We start from the raw sequence: 26,186 nt of genomic DNA on the forward strand, positions 1-26,186 counted from the left end.
CTTCATGGATTTTTTTCAGGAATATTTTTTGGTACATTGCTTAATAGGTGTGCTCTTTCTCTTGCTTCTGAAGGTGAGAAGAGAAAAAAAAAATCCGTGAAACCGTTATTCATAAAATCACAGTGCAGCTACTTTGTAATGCTTGTGTCAATTTCAGATTAAATTTATGTTAAAAGCTGCCTTTTTGTGTTGTGGTGATGTAGGAGAATTGGTGAGCAGGAGGATTGATGGCTCATGTATGACATGAGCAGGAGGATTTCTTATGTAATATTCAGCTTTCCGTAGCTGCTGTAATGCAGCGATTTATGCAAAGTTTGACTGCTAATAATCTGAAGCAAAATAGAACCCATGTAATAGATTTTAAGAGTCAGTGTTGTCATTTAAAATCTTCTTTGGGCCATGTTTGCATGATAAAACTGCTTGCCTGGTTGGCTGACTGTGTAATGAGGTAGTGATAGGGACTGAGCTAATAAATGTCAACGTGGTACTTTTGTTCAGGTACACTTCATGTGTTGTTTATGCTCTGTTAATAATTGTATGGCAAGACATCACTTTAACTGTGCAGGTGTGATGTCTTTTTCCGCTGCTTAATGTGGTTTTATAGATAGACAGTAGATGTATTTTTTGGTTTTGAACCAAAGAATGGTTCTGTATGACATTGCTGTTAGGGTCTGTAAGCAAACTGTAGCATTTCTTTGGGTTAGACTATATCTGGAAGTCCACAGATATTCATGTAGTTAAGGTCTGTGTGTTTGATCATGTTCCTCTACACTCTTTTTATCTTGTGCTCTTTCTTTCTTCTGAACTTAAAGATGTCTGTATCTAAATTAAATAGATAGCTTGCTAAGTGTTTTGAAAGTACTAGACCAATACTAATGTGCATGAATGGATCCAATATGTAGTCATTTGAACAACTAAATACTGTATTTCAGGCTACAAGAAAGAGATACTTGTTGGGTTTTTTTTCTGAAGATTTTCTTGGATTGGTTGGGTACTCAGGATTTCAGTGTGGCCAGTCCAATGATCAGGTCAGGCAAAGTAAGCCACATGTATATAGTGAAGGTCTTTTAGTACACAAGAGGAAAGAGTAAGTATTTTGTCACTAGTATCTTTCAGAGATCTAATTACTGCTGCAACCAGTATTAGTGAGTAGAGAATTTACTGCAGCAACACAGAACGTATTTTTAGTGTATTTTTATCTGGTATTTCCCTGAATGTGTCCTGATCTTCATGAGAGAAGAAAATGATAGCCCTGTGAATTCTGTTGCTTGTTTTGTTCTGTCTCATGGAAGTACTTTTCTGTAGGAATAATTGCCCTTTGCTTTCAGTGCTTCAGTTTGTACCTCGGAATGTGGATATTGGGTTCTGCACCTTTAGCCAGCGCATTGAGAAAGGGCTGACAATGGCATTCCTGGAGGTGAACAAACACCAGGAGTTCTACAACTTCACTGTGCAGGTGAGAGGATGAGCATGTTTTGAATCTGTCCCTTTTACCCCTCACTTTTACTTGTCCTGTGTTTCATCCAGACAGTAAAATGAGTTAGGTGTTCACTGGCAGTCACTTGCAGTCTAGGTGATGGAGAACTATGAGGCTGTGTCATGAAGTCACTTGGGTTTTTCCCTTAGAAAATAATATGGCAACAATTATTACAAGATTTTTGAAAAAATTATCCAAGGTGATTATTTATATTCAAAAGCATTATTGATTATGATAGGGTTTATAATTTCTTAAACAAAAGGGTTCCAACCCTTATCAGAGTCACTCCCATCATAGTTCACTAAAAGATTAAGTTGTGGTTAAAAAGTTTTTGTTAGAAGAAGGCTTTCAGGTCTCATTGCCATGCTGGAGACCTGTTAGGGAATATAAAAGTTACATGACCCTGCCATCAAGTGAGCAAACATGCTAGTTGCTTTGGAGGTCTACAGATACTTACACTATATGATGTCTGTGTCAGCTGCTACTGGAACTTCACACATTAAAGGTATTGCATATGTGCAGAGCCCTGAATCACCCAGCAGAGCTTAGACCTGCCTGGAAAATCAGTAATTCCATTTAATGAGACCAGCTCCCTCTTCTGTTTGAATTCTTAAATTTAATCTAACTTTGTTGTAATAACAAACTCAGTAAAAAATTTATTATGTTGTTTAACTGACACCATAAATACCCATCTGTGGTGCCCTAAAATAAATTCAGGAAGAAAAATTATGTAAGTTTTAGGGTACCTAAAGTACTACAGTAGTACATATAGAGAAGTGCTAAGAACTTCAAACACACTGTCACTGCATAGACTGAAGACAGAACATTTCTTGGACTATCAGCGTAGCCAACTTACTTTAAATACTTCTTATTTTAGGAAGAGGTTTATCTACATGAATACAGTTGCTGTGTATATTGGTGCCACAAAAAGGCTTCTAACCAGTGGTGGGTTTTGGGTGTGCATGGTGGAGGAGATTTTAACCAAGACAACATAATTTTAAGAACTTTTTTTTACCCTAATCAATCCCTTTCTTTTGTTCCCTGCAGTTTGGCATTCATCTAAGGCCTATTTAGGACTAGATTTATTTTGCTGTCTGCCTTTCTAGGTGGTTTTCTCCTCATCATTTTCTGGGCTGTAGCTTTCAGATCATTCTGGAATATGGTTGACCTTAAAGGATAAATCTTTGAAGAGGAATTCACATGTAATTTCGCCTCTTCTGAGACTCAGCTGGCTGAACCAATCTGGAACAGATGTTCTTGTGTCTTGATGTGAATTGTCCCCCTCTTCATTTTAGAGGGAAAAGAAAAGTCTATCAAGGAAGGGATGGAAATGGCAGTGATTTGATTTTGCTGACCCTGCTTCAATACTGTCTTTTCAGATACTGAATATAACTCTAAGCAGGCCTGGGGTGGCATTTCGACAGGGCCCTGTGAGCATTGTTTTTGCCATCCGAGATAGGTCCGGTTTTCTAAACGGGTCCCAAGTCAGCGAGCAGCTCAGAAACTTGTCTGTGGTGGAATTCAGCTTCTATCTGGGCTTTCCTGTGCAGCAGATTGCTGAACGTGAGTATTTGCTGTTATCCAATACTGCAAAATACTTTTGTATTCAGTATCTTCCCTCTCTGCAATCTTCAGATAATTTTGTGCATAAGTGATAATGCAGCTGCAAGTACCTAACTTGTATCATGAGTTCTGCAGAGCAGATCTTTGCCTCTTTCTGCTCACATTTTGGTGCTACAGCATCTTGCTGCTTTTGTCATCATACTTTCATTTTGTGCTAGGTCAGTTGTACTTAACCTGGCTTTGTCAGTCCACTGGTCTCAGTCCAGATCTAAAAATAAGAAAATCACTTAGATCAGTACTGCTGTGAAGTGCAGTCCAAGGTGTGTCTCTGTGCTTATGTCTGCAGAGGCCTTTGCTAATTCTCAGGAGGGCTCACTGCTTTCAGCATTGTGCTGCTCTTAACCGAGTCTCTGACTTCTAGAAATCCTGGGACACTGGCTACATAAGCTGATATTTGCCCATATAGTCTGAAATAATTTGTCTATGCAGTCTGTTGTGTTTTAAGGTATTACCTTTCTCACTTTTTATGTAAACATTTGCATGGCAAAATGTTTTCAGACCACCAGCATCCTAAGCATAGATGAATGGGAGCTTCCTGCATAACAGAGTTTCCTTGACATTTGGCCTTGATAACTTTGTTTGGTTAGATTTTTCAGGTGACTCATGAGTGTAAAGATCATGGGAGAATAGTACTTGCCTTTCCCTGCTGGTGGGTGTTATTGACTCAGTCCATTAAATAATCTCACTGTGCTTTTTAATTTTCAGAGTTATTTCTATGAGCTGTAGAGGTGCATAGCATCTGACACAGTGACTTTTGCAATATAGTTTAACATGTAGTGGAAAATCGGGTCTAATAGTAGCCAGTGTTCATTATGTAGCTGTGTATGTCAGTGAAAATACTGTAAAGAGAGTCACTGTCAACAGAAAAGTTGCTCTCCTTAGCAGCTTTCAATCTAGGTAAGATAACTGCACAGGGTACTTCCCCATTTACTGGAAGCAGTGTAAACATACTAATTTTTTGAAGCTTTTTTATTTAACTTTTTTCAGCCTTTTCGATGCCTCGACTCCCATAATCAGTTAAAAAATGTATGAGGTTGTTGACTCATTTCTGTTCTCATTTGGTCTCACATTGAGTGTGAGCTCAATGTGCAGTGGTAGATCAATTTACTGGACCCAGGACCAAAAGTCTTGAGAATCCCTGTCCGTAGATGACTAGCATTTTTTTAATCTTGGAAGCCACAGAACATCTCACACTGTGGGCTATGATCTTGATTGCTCACTGAATTCAAATAAAATGTTTGCTCTTACCTTGATTGCTTGAAAGACACTTCTCTTTGTTCTGTGTGATCTCTTTTATTCATTTGCACTTGGGGTTAGGTAGCTTTTAGTCTCTGGTAAAATTTTTGGTGTTGAGGGACACTTTTTTTTCCTGTGATGTACTACACGGGCTCTTACAGCTTTCAGTTTTGTCCACATATTCAGAAATTATATTGCAGTGAGTTTGCAGGTTGCCCCTTGCTGAGAATCCATCTTCTGGATTGTGCAATGGAGCTACACTGCAATTAAGTGATAACAAAATTTCTACCAAGGCTGGTCATAGGGGCAAGACATTCCTTTTAAACATGCATGTATGTGGTTCTCCTTAGGGTTGGAAGTAGTTGACCTCTAAGATCCCTTCCAAACCAAACAATTCAGTGATTCTCTTTTTCTTTCCTGATGGTGCTTAGGAAATTTGAAATCACTTTAATACTCGTATCAGGAGCTGTCCCTGTGTTACCTGCATGTCTACAGTGCCTGGTCAGTGGGGATGGTTCCAGGCCAGTGGAGCCCTGTGGTCACTCACATGTCAATTACAAAACCAAGCAGGATGAGTGGAGAGGTTGGGATTTTTAGGAACTAGGAGATCTTCCCAAAGACTACAATGTAGAAAACATGAGGATTTGGTGGATAAGGTATCCTAAATTAAGGAACATCCTGTCAGCATTTGACTTGCTTGTTTTTATAGGATCTCACGTTTATGTTTGAGCCCATTGCAGGACAGCATATTTGGGTTTGAGCTGGTCTAGTTTGGTCTCAGTAGTGCTTTGATACACACTGTAGGCACTGTTCTGGAATACCAGCTATGGTACTATTTGCTAAGTTGGCAGATAGCTATTGGCTATTTGCTGTTGGCTGTGTTTTGCCAATAGTTTCTCAGATTACTAGAGCTGTGGGTCCTTCTGTCAGCAAGCACAGAAATGATGAATGTAGTTCAGACTCTTTATCAGTCAGACAACCATGGCCAGTTATTTTTAGCTGTTCTTATGGTTTTTTACACTGCTGCTGTGACTGGATTTGGAGCCTCAGGGTTTTAGATTTTCAGATTCAGAGCCAAAAATCCTGTTGAAAGGCTCAGCAGCATTGGGCAGTTCCTTCCTGAAACATCTTATTCAACAGACTGTTGAGGGTGACCAACAGCCAGATCCTCAAAGCTGCTTTGGCAGGGAGATGCCGAAGTGTTTCTGTTTTCTAGGCCCTGATCTCTGCATTCATTCTTTGCCTTGCTGTAGCAGGGAAGGTGTTACAGCACCTTTGATTGATACATCTGCTTTGGTCTATGCAAATTAATATGCAAACCTCTGCTTTCAGTGTGACTTTTTCTTTGGATGTTGGATATTTACATGTTAACAATATATGTATATGTTGGTGTTTATACATAATGTTCCATGCCATGCTGTTCTGTTCTCTTTGTGCTTCAGTTTATCAGGCATGCTGACACTTAATGCTCTCAGTGGTGACTTTTCTTTTTCCCTTAAGGACTCTGTGCATGATCTTGTAAGTTTTGTAGTTGCATCTGAAGAAATTATTTGTGGGTGAACCGAGTGCCAGGGCTCAACCCCCAGCTCTGGGCGTTGAAGTTGATCATACCCAAGAAAAACTACTTGGGCATCTCAACATTGTTGAGACCTTGACATCAGTATCCCAAATATGAGCCTTGTTGATACAAAATACAGTGAAATACCAAGAATGTATTTGCTCCTTGCCACTTTTTCACTTTGCATTGCCTTTCACACTCTGTCCTCTCATGGTTTGTATTCACAAAAATGGTATGTCCTGTTTATAGTTTTAACTGTGTGGTTTGTCCCTGTGCAGCACATCATTAACACCAGGAATTTTGTCACTTTTTTTTCCCACACTCGTGTTGATTTGTGTCGTAGATTTAGAGTCAGAATGAAAAGGAAAGTTGTTTGGCAGATTTGGACTGTTCTTTGCAGGAATAGGGCTGTGAAAATGGCCAAACCTGAAAACTTCCAGACTTTTTTCTTCCCTCAGAAGATTTCTAGGTGACTTCAGCAACATATTTCTATTCAAATGTCCAGTTGACACCTTTCCCATGCTTATTTTTCATTGTCCACCTTATAGCTCGTGTTTCAGATTATAAATTGGTTAGATGGTCATGACCTACATGTCAGCAGAAAGAAAACCAAGTCTAATCACAGGGTTTGGGTGCTACTTCATTAAAAATAGGAGGAAACTATATATTTGGTATCTCTTTATGGCTAGCATATCTCTTGGAGGATAGATAAAGGTTAGCTGTGGAGTAGATGGCAGTATTTGCCTTCATGAACTTACCCTGAATAAAGCTCTTTGTTTTTATTAGAACTTTAAGCAGAGAGAGCTGCCTTGGGACTTGCTATTTTTTCAGTGCTAAGTAGCACTTTGATGCATGTCATCTATTTTGGCTGTCTTGGAGATGTTGCCAAAAGGCCAATAGGATAAATATAAAATTGTATGATATGGTCCAAGGACTGCAGAAATATTTGGCAATCTTTTCTGGGTGGATTTTGGATCAGATTTTAAACAGACACTGTGTTGCTACTGGCCACACCCCAGTATTTGCATGGAATTTTATTTTTCATTCAATGCCTTCTCATTTCAAATATTGCATTCCCTCCATGCTTTTTACTACTGTTCTCCATTTATCAGAACTAAGAAGGATCAGCATGATACCAGTTCTATCCTGCATGGTCCCACACATCTGTAGGAGGGAGTCAGAGATCCTTAGAACATCTGGCAGTGGCCACACTGCCTGGGTGATGTGCTTTAGACTGTTGTCAGTAGGTCTCTGGGTGGCCATGTGACCTTTCCCTTTTCATTCAGCATCAAATCAATGCTCTTACACGGTATGGTGCTCCAGGGCTGCGTGTTAGAATCTCCTAATGATGCCAGCATCTACTTCATTAATGCATCCAGAGTCATTAGCAGACCAGCTGCAATCTAGCTAATAATTGCATTTTGTCTATCCAGCTTCCCCCTCAGAATAACAATCAGTCAGTGCTGTTTATAATTGTTAGTTCCAGAAGACATTAGAAATCTTGCAAATACAATCTTGCTGCAGTGCTGAGACTCCAGATGAGCTCCAAGATCTGTGTGTCAGTGAGACACTTGAGTGACCTGTGGTGTAAGAATTGGAACCTGGATTTGCTGACTTCTTACAGTTTTCAGCGCTTTTTGTCAGGTTTTAGAACCTAGTCTTAGTTGGCAATGATCACAGCACATCTTCCTTTTCAATGTCAAGATTTTCTGCTCAAGTTGGTTTATTTTTAAGTTGCATTAATTCTGTGGAAAGTTTAAATGAATAGTCACCCAGCAATTTGCATGAATTAAATCATTTTCAAGTACTAATTAGAAAAATTGTGAAGAGCACATTAAGTATTGAAGCGAAACACGATTTTGGGTTAAAGAAGAAAAAACTCAAAATTGGTAGGAGTTCAAAGCATTTTGGTCACTGGAAGGTTTTTGATTTCCTTATCGTGCTCTTTCCATGCATTGGAAAACAACAGCATCAGTTTTCAGTTTAGTTCATGCTTTTTTTGTTCAGCTTCCATTTCTAAATTGAAGTAAACAATTGCATGAGTGGAGTAAATAGAATTTCAATCTAAACGCTACAATCAGAAGAACCGAGTAGCAGGATGCCAAAAAAAAATGTGTGTGTTTAAATGGACTCAGAGGTGCTTTTTGCTTGTCTGAGAATTTTGGAAATTTAGTGCATCCTGATCACTTGCATAGAGGGACAGTGTTTCCTGTTCAGAAAAAAAGGACCATATTCTAACACCCTTCTGAATAGTCAGTTACAGAGTACCAGCCAGGTGGTCATCTTTGAGCTAGTGGTGCTATTATTGAAATAAAGGTGGAATAACAAATGATATTTTTTTCCCAATAGGAGTTAGTTATAAATCTGTGAAAATAAAAGGTAAAATATAATTAATGATTCTTTTGCATTTACCTTAACCAAAAAAATGCTAAGCTTTTTAAGAGGGAAAAGAAACAGATTTTTGGTATGTTGACAGAGAACAGCTTGTCTACAAATTCTTGCATCATTAAATTTGAAAAACTTGAATTTTCTACTTCTCTGAAACATGGAGTAGTGGCTAACCATAGACTGTGTTCCACAACCATAGACATCTTTATTCTAAATTGATCCAGCATGGGCCAGGTCATTTAATTGTTATGTGCTGCATTCTTTCTGTTCATGAAATGGTTTAAAAATTAACCTTTGTGTAATGCTTAGCAAACTGCATCTGGATTAAATATTTTGAGAAAGTTAAGACCCTTTCTTTTCCTTATTGCCATAGTGAAGCTTAAGACTTCCCTTGAGGAAACTGTTGGCCCAGCCCCCATCTTCACTTCTTTCCCAACATGTCTTTACTGCTCTCCAGTGGAAACCTTGGGAAAAATCTTATCTATACTGAAGTCAGTAGAAATAGACAGTTTTCCTTACAAAAGATTTCCCTCTGGAGCAGAGGTGGGGTTTTTGTTTGGAAGATTTAGAAATTGAGAGAGCTTGGAGCCAGCGAGCCAAACAGAAAATCCGTGAGGTTTGTCTACAGCAGTGTTTCTATGTGCAGTTATTTGTGGGTTTTGTAAAAAAAAAATAATTATCAAGGTGGTGTTTTTTAAACGCTTCCCCTTGCACAAGTCTGGAACACAAATCATATGTGTTTAGTTCTCTGCTTTGCATTTATTGTTTCCTTGTAGTTTCTGCCTCAGAGAAGGTCTTACTTTCATCCTGAGATGCTCACAAGTTACCTCACTGCCCTTTGAGCGAGAGTCTGATCCTGCAGCTAGCTCAGTAAGAGTCACAATTCAGACAGTGAGCTTTTAAATTCCTGGGAGCAATGACCTCGGTGCAGCAGCTTGAAGTCTTTCACGTAATAAATCTGACTGTTTCAGTTAGCTTCTTTTTGTTAGAGACAAACTCGGCAGTGTACGTTCGGAGCACTTCCCTTGCCATTGTGTCTGCGTTGCCTCAGGAGCAGTAATGCATCTGTGTAAATAAGATGCTGGCTGACAGTATAAATTATGTAGTGGCTTCTGGTTTTGTGTATGTTGTTCAGAATACTGTTCCTTACTGATGTTTTTCCTCCATTCTGTTTTTCCTTCAGCCTTTCATTATCCTAAGCTTAATGTGTCCCAGCTGATGAAATCTTCCTGGGTGAGAACAGGTACGTATGGTCTTTGTGAGTAAGAAAAAGTGCAATTAGTTGTGCTAGTGGAATAACTAGCCTGCATAAATATCAATAGCTTAGGGGTGCTGCATTTTTATGAGGTAATAACATGTCTGAGCTGAATAAATTACAAAACCAAAGGCCCGGTGACCTGGAATATCTGGGAAATATAAATCCCTGGTCTAGAATTAATTTCTGAAATTCCTTGATAATGCACACAGAGCACTTTTTGTCTATAAGGCAGTTCATTCTTAGTGGAACAACTCAGACTGTCAGGCTTAAAGTGTCTGCTCTCCATATTGACAATATGCCACATTGATTTTTAGGTATCTATTTTAAGTGAAAATTAAAATTTTATTTGTGTGACACTTTCTACCAAAACATGCCTGGAATAAAACACAGTGAAAATAGATTAATTCTGAGTACATGAAGGAGTTCCATCGCATGTCATTGATCTCTTCTGATTCGTTCACGGAAGATCCCTCCCACCAAAGCCTTCTGAGTGTTTTATTCTGTAATTTACAGGTGTGGTTAAGCTGTCACGTTTAGGTACTCAAAGGCAGCTGAGGTTGCGTGTCTGCTTTAGGTCTTACCTGCTGCTTTTAAGACTGACTGGTGAGAGGAGGCTTTGCCTACCAAACTTGTTCCTACGGTACAGGTGCCCCACTAGATACACTCCTGTCTTCCTACAACTTTTATCACCCATGATTCACCTGTTGTATGGACTTGCTCTTTTTTTCCAAGTTTCCCTGTCTCCTCTCACCAGTCACCGCTTTAAGCAGGAAACAAAATTGCACCTTACTTTCTGAAGCCCCATGTGGTTTGTTGCAGTGAAGAAAGATTGAGAATTTCAGATAATGCCCACTAATGTGGGAGAAGCTCCTATGCATGTCTCATAACCAGTGACATCCTTCCTCAGAGATTTGTGTTGGCTTTTTTGGCTACAACTGCTCCCTCTCTTGCTCAGCCTTAGGTTTGTCCATTTCTGCTGAAAATTCCCTTAGCTCCTGCAGTAAAATAAAAAGTTCTTCCATCTCTGAAATCACATTCCCGTGGGTTTTGATAAACTTCTTGCCTGTAAGATTTTGAAAGCCAATTGCAGCAACTTTTTTTTTTTTTTTTGCTGTAGAAGAATTTTTTTGTAGTCTCAGTTCTTGCAGGGCTCTGGGGAGAGCTAGTAGACTTTGGCTGGGTCAGTGCTTTCAGTCAGTGTTTTGTACTGTAAGGGTAATGAATCATGACATGGGAAAGTGATAGAATCTATGTATGTAAAGATTTTTAATATCAAATTACCCAGATACATGTGCATGTATCCCAATAGTCATAAAAAGCTGGGATATGCGGTGTTCTCCCTCTGTTGTAGAATATAATTCATGCCATTAAACATAATTTATTGATACTGAAATCCAATACACAGGCAAGAAGAGTTTTCTGCTTGGTGTATATAATAGCCTTAGGTCACTGTCTATTTTGCTATTTAATTCTGAGATACTTAGTCTGTGATTGAATTTAGAAGACAGATACTGTTGATCTCAGTGAGAAATCGTGAAAATGTTTCCTTTTTCTGACATCTGCAGTGAAAATCTTCAAATTTAAAAAGTAGCTTTAATATATTTGATTTTTAAAATTTAAAAAATTAAATTTAAATGCGTTTTAGCTAATTGGTGGCTTTTTATCAAGCACTACACTTCAAAAAAAAATGTGGAAACAGAAAGCTGCTTCTAAAAAATACAAACATTTTTAGTGGAGGAGAATTAAAACTGAATTTATTTGATGCCATCAGCAGTGAGTTGGTTTGCTGTTCTGGAGGATTGTTCAGTTGGATCATTTGAATGACTGTTGCTCCATTCACTCCACATTTCTCCAACTGGATGCCATCTTGCTAGTGAAAGTCTGCCCTTTTTCTCATTTTCCTTCAGGGATTCCTCTCAGCATTAGCTGCCCCAGTGACCCAGGGTACCTGGTTGCCAAGTGAGCAAGGCTGCAAACCAATTTTTTTCTGCTGTGATTGGCATACTTGTTAATCTTATCAGGGGAAGTTGCACTTGAATACGCAGCTTCATTCATGTGCTGCTGTTCTACTTTTTCTCCATCACTGAACCCTTGCCCTCCCCACTATGTATCACTTCTGAGCACAACACTTTTGATTGCAATTAGTTGAAGCAGACGACTTAGGCTAAGTTTTCTCTTTTAGTAGTTTTTAAAAATTCATTAAATGCTCATGATTTTATGCATTTTTAGAATTGAAATAGTTTCCTTATTATCCTGGGTCTGTCTAGCATGGTTAAGGTTCCAAAAAAATACTTTGCCTGAATTTTTTATTTTTTTTCCCCCCCCACAAATGACTTATTTTGACTTTTTTCTACCAAACGTCTCCCTTTTCCAATAAGTAACCTCCAGCTGAACAGGTCAGAATTCCCATTTAAATACAGGTGCTCTCAGATTGTCCCTGAGCCATCTCACTCAAAGCTTTCAACTGAAGTTGTGGAGAAGAAACTGAGAAGTTCAAGTAATGAATTTGTTTTCTTGGCCTGCTTTCTGTGCAATGCAGTTCTCCTGGGCGTGGTGGACCAGCGCATTCAGGAGGAAGTGTTTCGGGCTGAGATGGAGCGCAAACTCGCCCACCTGCTAAACGAGGCTCTGGTCAGAGGGCGGATATGGAGACGGGCCAGTTTTGCAGGCAGCAACATTGTGCAGGTATGAAGAGCTCAGAATCAGAGGATGAGAAATAAAGAATGATAAATTACTGAGTAAGTTATCAGTGTTAACAAAGTGTTCAGGTTTTGAGTTGAGAAGTGTAACTCAAAAGCACGTGTCACCTTTAGCTAGCTGGTGATACTTGTGTTTTGCACCTAAAATAGGGTGGTTCTTTTAAGCACCACACGTCTTTTAAGCTAAACAAGAAATGCAAATAACTGATTAAGTGTCTACTAAAAATTTCAGATGGCTTCTTAGAACATTGAAAATTTTTTTACCAACATCTTTTTTAAAAAATGTTATATCTCATTTGGCTTACATGAGGTGCCTAGCAAAAGGAGACAGGATGCTCATCTGAAAAAAAATGATCTCCTGGGACAGCTACTTCACAGCTGTCTGTGATGTTTTGGCAGTGGTGTAGAAATGCAAAGTAGAATTGTGTGTGGCTTGATGCAGCAGTAGAGTAGTACATTCTACCCCTTCATATTTATCACAATACTCCTGGTCACATGTTTGGATTTCAGGTAGAAATTATTAATCATGCCAAATTTTCCACACATAGCAACTTCTGTTATCTGCAGTCCAGTGCTGCTTTAGAATTTTGTCACAGGTGGATTTATTCACATAAAGTCCAAGAAGACTTGGATATTTAATTTAAAGTTTTATATTCTGATATGTTCTTTTTAGTCAGTTCAAGAATTTGAAAGCTAAAGTACTTTTTTAATGGCTCATCTTCTTAAAAATTACCTTTTCCAGCTAATCCATTGACAGTTGGTTTACCTCCCAGATGCCCTTTTTGCATCTCAGACGTATTGTCTTTATTTAATTTAATTCTACCTTCTATTTTTGCTACCACTTGAAATTTCCAGATGTTGGGATATTCTTACTTCTGCTTTCCTGTCTCGGAAACATCTGTTTCAGTAATAGAGATTTTATTTTATTTTTCTTCTGTACAGCTTTGAATTGCTGCAAATAGGTGCCTGCTTCAGATCTCCTATTCCCAGCACCTCTTATTGCACTTCGTTCATTGTGCCTTTGTCCTCCCTTTGCATATAAATTAAACAAATATTCCTTATGTTGCTAGCAAAGATACCACAGCCTATAAAATGTGTATGTTTAGATTACGGTTTAATGTCTTTGCACAATAAAGCTCAGGTAATTTATTTTTTCACGCACAAAATTATGGGCGCATCTTTTTTGGATAAGGAGTAGTATTTTGGAAAGTGAAAATACAGCACTTTTTCTTTTGACTTTGTATTACATACTGGGACATGAGATGAGGTCTGCAGCTCATGTTCCAGACAGCAGTGCTGCTCATTTATGCCACTTAATTAGTGCAAAGAGCCTGCCAACTGCTGTCTTTGGGCAGAGGAGGATTCTATTCATTACAGTCAGCACATCTTACCATCACAGGGCTTCTCCAGGCACTCCCAGCCCACAGTCTGGCAGGGTTAGAGCTGTAATAAAGGAGATGTGCAGGAAGGGAGGCTGAGGAGATACCTTGCGTGGAGGTGTGTGTGCTGGGCTTTCCTGGATGAGAACAGCGGGTACCTGCAGGTGCTGCAGCACCTTGGTAGCTTCCTTGGCAGGATGCTCAGGTGTGTGGCAGGTGAGACAGCCTGAGAGGCTGTTGTGTACAGCTGGACTGATGCACCTGGTAGCGGGCTCCAAACTGAAGGATAGTTTCTTTCAAGGGTGTTAGCTGAGGATCTTGTCCATGGGCATCTGCTATAAACCTTTTACTGCTGTTAATTCTGTTCCTCATAGCAAAGTTTATAAGCTGTTTGAAATGTGTTTGTGTCTTCTGGGAAAGCTAATAATGTTTCTAGTGCTTTATATTCAGATTTCCCCATATATATTTCTTGCACATAAATCAGTGACTCTTATGATAGTAGAGCACAATGAAGTGAAAATAAGAACAAAAGCTGCCAGAAGTGTTGCAGTTTTATTAACAGACCATGTATATATGTCCATTAAGGACTAGACTCACATTTCACTTGTGTTATGACCCTGTAGACCGGAGTTTTTCCTGAGGTGAAATATATTTATAGTGTATTGAAATGTGACATTTCTAAGCTCTGTGGAAAATCAGGACTGTAGGTCAAGAGGTGAAGCAATTATTTGTGAATGTCACTGCAGGCATATTAGTTTCCTTTCACATGCTCAGGAAATAGAAGTGATACCTTGTGAGGTTTAGTTTTCATTTCTAAAGGCATGTGTTAGTACCTAAGAATGTTAAAAATTATTCTTTAAACCTAGACACACTGAAGAAGAGCTTTGGAGGGTACCCAAATAGCAGGCTTTCCCCTCCTGTTTGACTGTCTGTGCTGTTAACAGGTGGCACTCCACGATAAAAAGAGAAAAAAGCCTGTAACCACTATGTACCAAAACCCCTCTGAAGCCTCACACTGGGTTGTTACACTTCTGATAGTTCCACTGATTTTTGTGTGACGTTGTGTTAATGTTTCACAGAGTAAGCCATACATATTTTCAATATGCATCTTCTGTTGCTGCAAATTTGAAGGCACACGCTTACTGTGGTTTGCATTGCATCTGCAGAGACCTGTGCTATATTTTGTCAATAGTTGACTGCAATAATTCTCATTACATTTTTTAGGAATTAAATGGCTTAATTGTAGTTTAAAAGTACACCAGCAGCTAATAAAAAAAAATAATTTTCCTTCATTTTAACATGCTTGGTCCTTTGAACCTAATAGAAAGTGAAAAGATTATGGTAGTAAATTTAAAAAAGCAGAATGTTCTGATTTAAAGAACATTCTGCTAAAACATTTGAACATCAGAACATTCTGCTAAAGAACATTTTAGTTGCAATGTGTGTGAGGAAGTAGCAGCTTATGAGAGAATGTAATGACTGAATTGATCTTTTTGTGAAGGCAAAAATTCGTTCTCTTGTTTTTCTGCTGACAGCTTATGTGTCTCTCCTGTCTGAGGAAAGCATGTCTTGCTGTGAGTTTTTAGGTTTATAAATAAAGCCTTTGGGCACTGCTGCTGCTTCACCTTTTCCTCTGAGGCTTTTGGCCCCTCCATCAGCCATCCCAGGCAGCAACTGGCCCCTCTTGTCAGGCTGCTCACAGCCTGTTCGTACCTCTGTGTGCTGACCATACTACAGCTTGAATTAATTGCCCAGACACTAAAATCCTACTTTCAATAAGACAGAAAGAGGATATTTTTCAATTTTTTTTTCCCAATGTGTAGCAAGGAAAGAAAGTAAAATAATCCTCATGCCACGAGCACTGGAGACTGTGTGTGCATATCTGCTTGTTTCTAAGTAGTGCTTGTGCCTTCAAGACCCTGAGACAGTTCACCCAGGGATTCCTTGCTCCTGTGGGGATTGCTGACCAGGACATCCCACTGGCTGCCTGAGAATACTTTGGAAGCTTCCCCACCACTTGTATTTCCGTGCTTGAAATCACAAACTAGATTTTGTTACCAAGGCAACTCTGTTCACTGACCTATGATATTCACTTGAAAACACTTTTTAAATTAAATTTACTGACACCTGAACACAGTTAAGCCTTTCCTGTGTGGAGGTTAAGTGCACATCTAGTATCAACAAAGATGATATCATTTATGTACACAGAAGTTGAATTAGCTTTTTCTTCTTTTTTTATGTTCCCCCCTCCCTCCACTTTCTGCCTCCTGCGTTTACAATTCTTCTATCCCCTCCCTCCCTATTTCATCCCTCACTGCCAAAGTATAAATGTAAAATGCCTAAATGCTTCCTTACATGTGGGCTGCTTTGCTGGATGCCTGGCAAATAGTATTTGTCTCTGCTTGCATTCTTAGAATTCTCAAGGACAGAGACTAAACCAGTCTGAAGCTGCACAAGGAGTATAATTTGGAACCATGTGTCACAAAACTTAGAATACAGAAACTCTATAAAAAACAGGCACAGTGACTGTGTACCTCAGTTCCACTACCAGATTTAAAACAGATCAGTCCCAGTATGCCATTTCCTGTGTTTCAGCAAACTCAGAGGCCAGTTACAAAAATCAATAAGAAAAATTCAGTGGATCAGTGTAACAGAGATGGAAACTGAGGTACTCATATTGTCACAGGTACTGTGTTTATGTACAAGTCTTGTATTTGCTTTGGGACTACCCTGCTAGTCATCATCTCTCCCAGAACAGAAATCCATAACCATCTTCCCATGGTTTTGAAATTGTCTGAAGCTTCTCTTCGTGAAGCTTCTCTCTCTGTATGGTGTGAGCAGTCATAAAATATTTTGTATTCAGAATTATTGCAGATAAAATTTAGCTTAAAATAGTGAGCCTTAGTTCATCAGCACTAGCCTGCACCTCCACTGAACTTTTTTGTGCTTGTTCCCATGTTCTCTGTACTGTGCTGAAATACCTCCAGCTACTTCTTCCTACCTCCACTCTCACTGTTCTCACTCATCCCTGTTCCTCAGCACAGAGAACCATATGCTGTTGTTTTTAATTCTGTGTTAAAATTTTTATACTTTCATTTGTGACGTCTTGCACTGGAATCTTGTCCTTCTTACCCTCTGCCTCTTCTAAAGGCAGCTGTGGAGAAGTTCCTTTGTTAACCCATTCAGTCAGCTTGGGACCATTACCTGACGTGTGAAAGACACATACTTGTACTGCTTCTTGGGTTCTTCACAGGCCATAAAATATGTGACAGTTCAGTTTAAGAATTTTCTTATTTTCTCTGATTCTGTGGCTTTGCTGTGCACAGAGGGGCTTCATAAAATTAAAATGAAGAGCCCATTGATTTTCAGTCCCACGTGGCCTTTCAATTCCCTCACCCTCCATGTGAGTTAAGTGCTGTGTGGGAAGGTCTCATCTGTGCTGGAAGCAGATACCAGTCTGTACACTCTGCTGCTCTGTGCACTGAGACCAGGCTGTAGCAACCCACCTGAAGCAGACATAATATAAAGCTGTGGGCATTTGTTAAGTAATTATATATTTGAGATCCATGAAGCCAGATTTAGCTTTACAGCTGCCAAATATGTGTGTTGAAACCTTATTTAGTGATGCTGTTTTGTTACCTTCAGTCAGGGATTTGTTTTCCCTTAGCTGGTAGAAGAGTAAATGGTGTTCAGGTGAGTAGCAGCATCATTTAATGGGTCCTGTTAGGAGCTCTTGCTGTTTTTCAGAGATCTGCACGTTTTTCTGCTCTATTTGTAGATACTCTGTTTCTTGCATGAAATATGGCTGACACTGAACATTATTCTTTGCTTTCTTTTTCTGATTTATCCTGGAAGACTTTTATGACAGTTGTGCTTTTTCTTGTTTCATTTTTCTCCCCTCTTTTTTTTTTTTTTAAATTTATATATAGATCCTGCTGTTACCATTCCTGAGAAATGCTGTTTTAGGACATGTTGAGTTGCTGTTTCCCAAAACCAGAACATCATTCCTGTTGAGCTAGAAATTGTACTTCATTTCTTCAGCGTGATTTGTTTAGTTGGAAATTAGGAAGGAAACATTACAAAGATTTGCTTTTGTAAGCCTCAGACATGCAAACATTTGCGTTTTTGCTTTACTTTAGGCCTATGGGCAGTTTTGGAGATTATAGTTTATTAAATATGTACTTTATAGCAGAAGGATAATTTCTGAAGGAAGTAAAATACATTGTTCTATTTATGTCAATTCCTTCCAGAGCTCTTCAAACCCTTTAAAAAAAAAAAAAATCATGATAGAATACCACCTACTATTTTTTTGTCCTAATTCTTATTAGAGCTCACCATTATATGGTAAATGGTTAAACAGAGGGGAGTTGTTATATAAAAAAGATGTAATTTTACAGGAATTCAAAGTTATGTGGTTCTCATATGCAATGTGGATGTTTGGTGGTTAGAGAGTATCTACAGGGCTTCCTCATAGCATGCATTCTTTTGATTATTAATGTCTTTAGATGTAGGTAGGAAGAATTGCTTCCCACAGCGTCAAATACATTCCTTCCTGAGGAAAGGGGGATGCCAAGGGGAGCTGTTTGGAGGATGAAGGTGGCTGTGCAAGTGCTTAAGTTGAAACAGAGCAAACAGTTTTATTTGATGGTAACAGAATATTTGCCTGTGTAGCTGCTTAACATTTAGAAAAACTGGAGCAAAGAGGTGTGTGTGTGTTATGAATAACAAATCAAAGTTAGAGTAGGTATTTAGAGAAGGGAGAAGTGCAGTCACACATCTTCTAAACAAAAATTGCTGAAGGCAGTAGAGGCTTCCAGGCTGGCACACTGTTGATGTCTTTAGAGTGAAAGCAGTTCTCTTGCTTACCAGATGTGTACATGGTTATGATACAAGAAGGCAGGGGGAAAGGGAAGGTTTGCCATAAAAATGTATTTTAAAAGGGATATATTTTCCTTTAAAGGAAAATACATGTTCCTTTATAAGGCTAAAATTTTCCTTTCAGTTAAAATAGAGGAGAGCGAGTATGAACTGAAAGACCAAATGTATGGGAGCTCCAAATAAATACAACTTCAAGTGTAAAAGCTTTGCCATTTCTTTCCAGATTGTGAACGTGTCACGCTTAGCTGGTGTCGATAACCCCGTGGAGCTGATCTATTTCGTGGAGGACCAGGATGGGGAGAGACTGAGCGCTCTGAAGTGCTCAGACCTGATGAACAGAGTCGATATCCAGCGGGCTGCCATCATCCTGGGGTACCGCATTGAAGGCAGCGTTGCCCAGCGTAAGCCCTGTCAAATCCGCAGCGGTGCCAGCAAAGGCAAACAGGAAGGGGGGGTCTTCATCTTCGGAGGTTACGGCACTGCACGGTGCCCACTGCTGCAGTGGTTTTTTTCTTGGAGTCCTGCAGCTTTGATGCTCCTGAGGAAATCAGTTTCAGCAGCCTTCCAGTGAGCTGTGCAGTGTTGTTTTGCCTCTTGAAGAGCCTGCTGAGCTGAGGGTTGCAGGAGGGTCCTTAAGTCCAGCCGCACTGTGTTCATTCCATGCTTGTGCTGGGAAAGTACTGTGCTGACTAAAGAGCTTCCTGCCACTTCCATGTCATCCTGCTAGTCCAATATTTTTTACAGTTTGTCTTGTCCAGGAGCTTGCACAAGCCCCACAGTTGTGAGATGGGAGGGCATTTTGGTGTGTTTCCTTTAGCTGAGTAATGGCAGTCATAATTTAACACAAGTCACTGCTTTTTTGTCTGAATTACTTTTTCTCTGAAAGGTGTACACTAAGGGTAGTTGGGGCATTTATTTCTTCCATTGAATATGATTGATCTTGGTTTCATGTTTGTCCGTCGGTAATACATATGTAATATGATCTTTTTAATGAATATAATATAGAATTAATGTGATTTTTTCCCTAGATACATGTCAGAATATATAGGATGGGTCATGTAAAGCCATATAATTACTTTATTTAGGATGCTTGGTATATAAATAACTAACCTATTTATATATAAATTAAATAAGTTAGTAGTGAGACAGAATATGTACTCCAAATTCCGTGTTACAATTAGGAAAGAAACTTGAAGGTATCTTAGGAACAGGCAAGTATGAGCTGCAAAATACCTCATTGGTATGAATGCTTAATTACCTTTCCTCATTTCTGTGCAATATGGAAGCATAAGTTACATGGTACCACAGGGTATTTTGCCAACAGAACAAGCATGTGTCTGATGTTTAAAATTCTCTGCAGAAAGTAAAGAAAGAAAATAGTAATAATTGTTCCATCTGTTTGTGTTTCTAGATTTTGTCCCTTATTAAAACAGTTGTGTACAGATAGGTCAGTAGCTCATATACATCTGCTTAATATCCATTAATGGGCTGTTACGCTGGTTAGATAGAAGTGAAAAAAACTGCAAGAATAAATTCTCTTTACAAAAATGATAAATGTTGCAAAAACTTCATAAAGTGTTCATAGCTTATTGTGCATGTTGGAACTTGTTATCTTTGTCCTGTCATAAGAAAGTTCTTCTAAGAGTTAGAGTCATAAAAATCTTTAAATGTTTCTCTTGGAAGAAACTAGACAAAAAAAAAGGTTATTTTTATAACAGAAAACTTAATGCCAGTAATAAGCTGTTAGATGTATAAAATATAAGAATTCTATGTTCCTTTAAGTTCAAGGCTCATCACTGGAATGGCTTCTAATAACATGACATACAGAAGAAATAGAAATACTCTCTTTAACTTGAAAACATAATTTTTAGAAGGTGCGTCAGTTTAACTAGAAATGTATTACTGCTATGGTTTTCAGTTCCATAATTAACTGCTATGCAAAATAAGCAAGTAAAAGTTTTGTCATTTATTTCCATTTACTTTTTACAAGAATGACTTGTTTGATTACACTTTCCAGCAGTTTTGTTTTCTGCTTGGGCCTAAAGGATCTCACACAGAGAGATGAAAAAAGTAATCACCAGTGCAAAACTATACACCTTGTGGAGGAGGTTCAAATTGTTTGTGATAACAAAATGTTAAACAGAAGAGGCAGCTGGTAGTACTGCCTAAAGCAGGAAACAGGCAGCAGTGTTGGAAAGTCTGTTTTACCCTTGCTAGTGGTAATTTTTTTAGACCAATTTTTTAGACCAATTTTCACTATGTCAGCTTAGTTTTGGGTTACAGGATGATATGGTAGAAGTGCCATTTTCATCAGTATTTTAAACACAGGTCTTCTGAAGGTGGGCCAGGACAATTGATCTCCTGCCCCATGCTTCCTGAGCATGCCATACCTTAACTTATAGTGTTATGATATTTCCTGTGGTGTGCAGCTGGTTTTTGATAAATTCCTTAACTGGCATTTACAACAGAAAAATACATAACCTTGAAATGTCCTCGGTTTAAAACACAGCCACGTAATACTGCTGTCTTCCTTTTAACTTTACAGCTGTGGAGAAGCTGAGGGAGTCCACTTCAGAGACACAGAACAGCAACCTCTGGATTATTGTTGGGGTGGCAGTCCCAGTTGCCGTGGTGCTCCTGATTGTTATTATTTTATACTGGAAACTCTGCCGAACAGACAAGCTGGAGTTTCAGCCAGACACAGTGAGCAACATTCAGCAGCGACAGAAGGTAAAAGGGGAAGCTGTGCTGAGAGGAGCTTCAGTATTCTGAGAATAAACGAGTGTGAGACTCTGGGGAACACCTGGCATCCTTAACTAGCATGTGTAGACACAGTTTCAGAGCATTCCAGCTTAGAGCAGGCAGAAAAAAAAGGGAGGAAAGTAGTCTAATGATAGTTGAACTCAAGATTCCCATAGTGTTTTATTTATACTCCTGGGTATTTGATACTGCATTAGATAGATCCATCCTTCTGAAATGTGGGCACTGAGGCTGAAAGGAACCTTTCTTTATCACTTCATTTCAAGGCTGTGGCTGAGACTGAATAAGAAGAAATGTACTGGCTGAGTCTTGAATCATTGACCTTGTTTTCCCCAGAAGGCTGAATTTTTCTTTGGAGAGCTTGTGTTAACCAAATCTGACAGCTAAAGTGCACCTCCCATCATATGTCATACTGGAACTAGAATTTGCTAGAACCTATCCTGGCTGCTCCATGTTCTCCCAGGACTCTTTTTGTTGAAATTGTGAGAACCTGTTGCAATGCTAGAACATTAATTAGTGGATCTGTGTGAGCTTGTTTGCCAGTGTTGGTTAGGACAGTGAGAAATTCAGTAGTACTCTTGTCTTTTTCTTGCCCAAGAGTATACATCAAAAAAATTGTGATACAGGCTTTCCACTAAGGATGTATTTGGTAAAAAGAATGATAAAGTGCCTGAAAGGTTGCTTTCTTTTTACAACCAAAGAGAACTTGTGTGAGTCAGAAATGCTTGTTACTCACTATATCTTCAGAGGCATTAATAAAGGCAAAATAATCTGCCTGTGCTAATCCTGTGGTAGTGCAGTCATGTTCAGCACTGTGGCCTCATGTTCAGTCACACAGTTTTCTCCATAACAAGCCTTGTCTGTACACCATGCTCTCTTTCAAGATAATTAATGATGTGAAAGATGAGAGAAACAGAAAGCGCTTGCACTTCCAAAGCAGTCAGAACAAATCAATAGTAACTTCCACTTGTCTTGTGACTGCAAGTCCTGTGTCAGAATGCAGGCTGGCAACAAGTGGTGGCAACCCTTTGGTGAACACCACCCCCTGGTATCTTGTTTCACCTCTGCTGTGGTAATATGTAACACACATTTTTTGACTGAGGAAGTTCCCCTCAGTAGTTTTGACTAATTTAAGAAGGGTCATACAAAAGAAGCAAGAGAGGACCAATACCCTTGGTATACTCTTTCATCACATTTTCAGTACCTCTCTGCTATCACAAGTTTGTTTTTTTTTGTTAGGAATCAGTTGGGTCGTATTGGCTGTAAGGCCAGAAACACCTTTTATATAATTACTTTCTTTTAAGAAAACAGTTCAGTTGCTTTTCCCCACTGCTTCCACAATATTCTTCATCTTAATCATTCATGAGTCAGAAGCCTCAAACTTGTTTATATGCAAGTCTCATTTTGGATTGCCTAGGGAACCTGTCACTTTGCCTTCTTTGAGAAAGTCGCTGTAAGCAAACTAGAAAGAACCAGTAAGGACATCTAGTTCAATCCTTGTGCCACTGGAGGTAAGGCAATAAAAAGTGTCTTAAATTTTTATCACTTTGCACATCAAGCAACTGGAAGAACCTACTTTGCAAACTATTTCTTCCTTTGTCCAGAATAAAAGCAGTACTCTGGCTTCCTTACCATCAAGCTGTCATTTGGATTTCATGTCTTCAAACAGTAGGTTGGAATTTCAGGTTGGACTAGGGCATATTTAACTACCACCAAAGATCCCCAGACAGTCAAAACAGCATACAAATTATTAGGGACATTTGGTCAGATCCTGCCCTCTAAAATTGCATGTGTATTTTATACTTTTATTAGAGTAAATGCAAAGAAGTGATCAAAGGAGTGTCATCATGTGGCCAGGGATTTATGTCTGTAAATAAACTCCATAAAAATGAGCTAGGCTTCCTCTTCCTCACCACAGCCACAGTTATTTCCATTCTCTATTTTCAGAGCTTGACCTTGGTACTGAAAGAAGGTGAAAGCATGCACTACATCTGTAAATAGAAAGATATTTAGGTTAAAGATCTGAGTTTTTCTCTTGGAATCTGTATTTCATTTATAAAAAACATAAAAATGCATTTATAGTGTGCTAGCTCTTCTCACTTCCATTAATATTTAACAAAAAATTCATGTAAATACAGTTTTTCGTTAGCATATGTATGGCATATTCATACTGGAAATAGAAGGCCATAATTTTCAACCTTTTAATAAGTCTGTAATGTGTTTTGTGCTTGAAAATGTGTATTGATTGGCAGATAAGAAACTGAGACACCTGTTTCTTGTTCAGCTGATACCAGATATCATACTGCTCTGGTGGATCTCCAGGGGTGTCACCAGTCTTTCTTCAGTGTCTTCAGTTAGCCATTTTAACATAGCAGTTCAGTCAGCAGCATAATAATCCATTAGAATTTACAGTAATAGCTGATAGCAAATTATGTTACCTGTGACTTAAAACCTGGAATGGGCTTGGGAGTGAGGGGGAAAAGCCTTTTTTTCTTCATGCTGAGACAGAGACAAGACTAAAGGGAACATTGAGAGAGAGAACTCTGTAAATGTACTGTAAATGGCATAAATGACAGGTTGCGCAGGATTATTCTTAGTTGGGATCTCTCTTACAAAGTTGCATTATCCTCTTCAGAGAGATTCTTAGAACCTACAGATTTTGCTGGATTCTAGAGACCCATGTTTCAATCATGTTTCCTTTCTTCTCTTATTTCATTTAATTGTTTCATTCTGCTTTGAAACTCCTGGGTTTTCCTGAAGTGCTTTAGTATTCACTCAGACAGTATAAGTTTTATTTTTAATCTTTTACAGGTAAGGGTTTACTTTTAAAGAGTGGGTATGATTTCTGTATTCCTATGGCCACCATTAAAAGTAAGTCACAAGCTTCACAACCTCACAGCCTCCTTCTGAAGAAGGAACCCAGTACAATTATCTGCTGGCAATTAGACCCTACGTGACTTTTGGGTGTATGGAGTATGGCTGCTTGGGTACACCTGGGTGAGGGGAGGGTCAGGAGGTAGCTGTTCTACACAGCAATTCAGTCAAACTGCCAGCATATCATGTGCCAGCACAGCTAACTAGCTTTGGTCCCTTAAATGCTCTGTGGACACCCCTTTAGAATAGTTGGGTCACAGTCCCTCACTTGTGATGGTCGGTAATAGCAGATTTCCCACTTGAGTGGACATGGCTGGGTTGAAAAATGCCCAGATCCTATGGTGACAAGTCCACAGAAGTACCCAGGACTGCATCAATATTTATGTGCCACAGTGGCCTTGAAGCTGGGCTTGTGTCCAGATGTGCTGCTTGGCCCTACCCTCAAGGGCAGCTTATTCTCAAAGCTGATATAGATAATAGCAAGGATAATGTTTCTTCTAAGATTATGACACGGGCAGGGTGGACTGTATACACAGTCCACCTTGGATGTACCACCCCACCAGTTTGTGTTCTTTCCATCTGGCCTTCCTGCTTCATTACAGGATCAGTGTCTTACAGACAGGATGACACAAGGATCTTGCTTAAAAAGGCTCATAATGTCACTTCCTGCAAAGGGTATAGAGAGGGATTTTTTTACTTAGCTGCTGCCTCAGTGAATATCAACATAAATACAGGGGAAAGAAAACTCTGTGGGGACTGATACTAACTAGCAAAACCAGGTTCCATCATAAAGTAGGAAAAAATAAAGGATCTTGAAGAGATTATGATTTGCTAATCCATCCCTTTGCGTCAAAACAGGATTAATAATACCTGTAAAATGCTAGGTTTCCTTCTCCATGGTGGAGATTAAATGGGAAAACATGCTTAGATCAAAGTTATTTTTATGCTTTTTAAACGGAGAGTTAAGTTAAGGAAACAGGGGAGAGCAACGAATCTATGCAAGATTCATTGGGCTGTGCAAGGATAATTCTTTTGAAGAGATGATACTAAGATATTTAAAGGGCACATCAAATATTCATGACTTGTTCTGTAAGCCATAGCATCCTGCTGGAAATTCACCTTGATGTGACCTGGGTTGTTGCACTGGATTAAGATGTCTTTGCCTTATGAAGTAAAAAGATGCGCAAGTGGTGTTTTTAAATAACAAGATTTTTCTCTGTTGCCATTGCCTATATCTGCCATAACATTCTCCCAAGCTTTTTTTTCCTGCAAAGAAGCTGTGCCTTTTGTGGGTAGCTGAATTTTTGCCATTGGTTTCTTCATGAAAAACTCTTAAATTTCTTTAATGCCCAAACCATCATTTTACACTGCACCTGTACCGGGTTTCTGATGTTTTTGTGCAAAACCACTTCTCTCCTCTTCCCCAGAGAGCAAAAAAGCATTTTATGTGTTATCCACAATGGAAGCAGAGTCAGCAGTATTATTTCTTCCTCTGCGGATATCCAAAAATTAAAATGGAACCTGGTTCTCTAGGGGTTTCCCTTCCCCTTCTCTGTACAAGTGTTTGAAAAAAAGTGTCAGATCCCTTCCTAGGACTTCTCAGAGATAATTTCAGCTATAGACAATAGTTCAGGGAATAATGAAGGCTCCCTGCCCTAATGGCAAGAACTGGACAAACTAATTGGCAGTTTATATAGAAGGTCTTGGGTGCTCTCCTGTAAATGCTGGGTGTGCTGAAGTCATTGCTTTTGCAGTGATAGCTTGGAGTGGCATGCTCAGTTCCTTGTTTATCCAAGGGTGCATCCTAAAACCCATGGGAAAGAATGCCTGCTTCTCCAGTCAGATGTCACTCCTCTCTGGAGCTTTCTGCATGCCACTGTGCTTCTTAGAGAGCTGATCATGTCCTTCTGGTCCAGTGTCCCTCCTGTGTGTGCTCACACGTGGCAGAGGTGGAGCGTGCTGGTCCCCACAAAGCCTTGGACAATGTACTGCACCTTCTCCTGGAGCTGCAGCTCAGGTAATGCCAGAGCTGGAGTGCTGCCAGTCTGCCTCGTGT

At 39.3% G+C, this 26,186-nt stretch overlaps 1 protein-coding gene across 1 annotated transcript in view; it reads left to right on the forward strand.

Annotated features, from left to right (window-relative positions):
* KIAA1549 (KIAA1549 ortholog) overlaps nucleotides 1-26,186 on the forward strand; it is a 140,085-nt gene that overhangs the window by 77,152 nt on the left and 36,747 nt on the right. The window contains exons 4-9 of the mRNA XM_086886289.1: nucleotides 1,329-1,456; nucleotides 2,857-3,040; nucleotides 9,466-9,525; nucleotides 12,080-12,225; nucleotides 18,720-18,897; nucleotides 21,042-21,226. Of these exons, the coding sequence (XP_086742415.1) occupies nucleotides 1,329-1,456; nucleotides 2,857-3,040; nucleotides 9,466-9,525; nucleotides 12,080-12,225; nucleotides 18,720-18,897; nucleotides 21,042-21,226 (881 nt within the window). The remainder of the gene's footprint in view (nucleotides 1-1,328; nucleotides 1,457-2,856; nucleotides 3,041-9,465; nucleotides 9,526-12,079; nucleotides 12,226-18,719; nucleotides 18,898-21,041; nucleotides 21,227-26,186) is intronic.

This window comes from Cyanistes caeruleus, chromosome 4 (genome assembly GCF_971803275.1).
Source record: "Cyanistes caeruleus chromosome 4, bCyaCae1.hap1.1, whole genome shotgun sequence".
Classification (NCBI taxonomy): Eukaryota; Metazoa; Chordata; class Aves; order Passeriformes; family Paridae; genus Cyanistes; species Cyanistes caeruleus.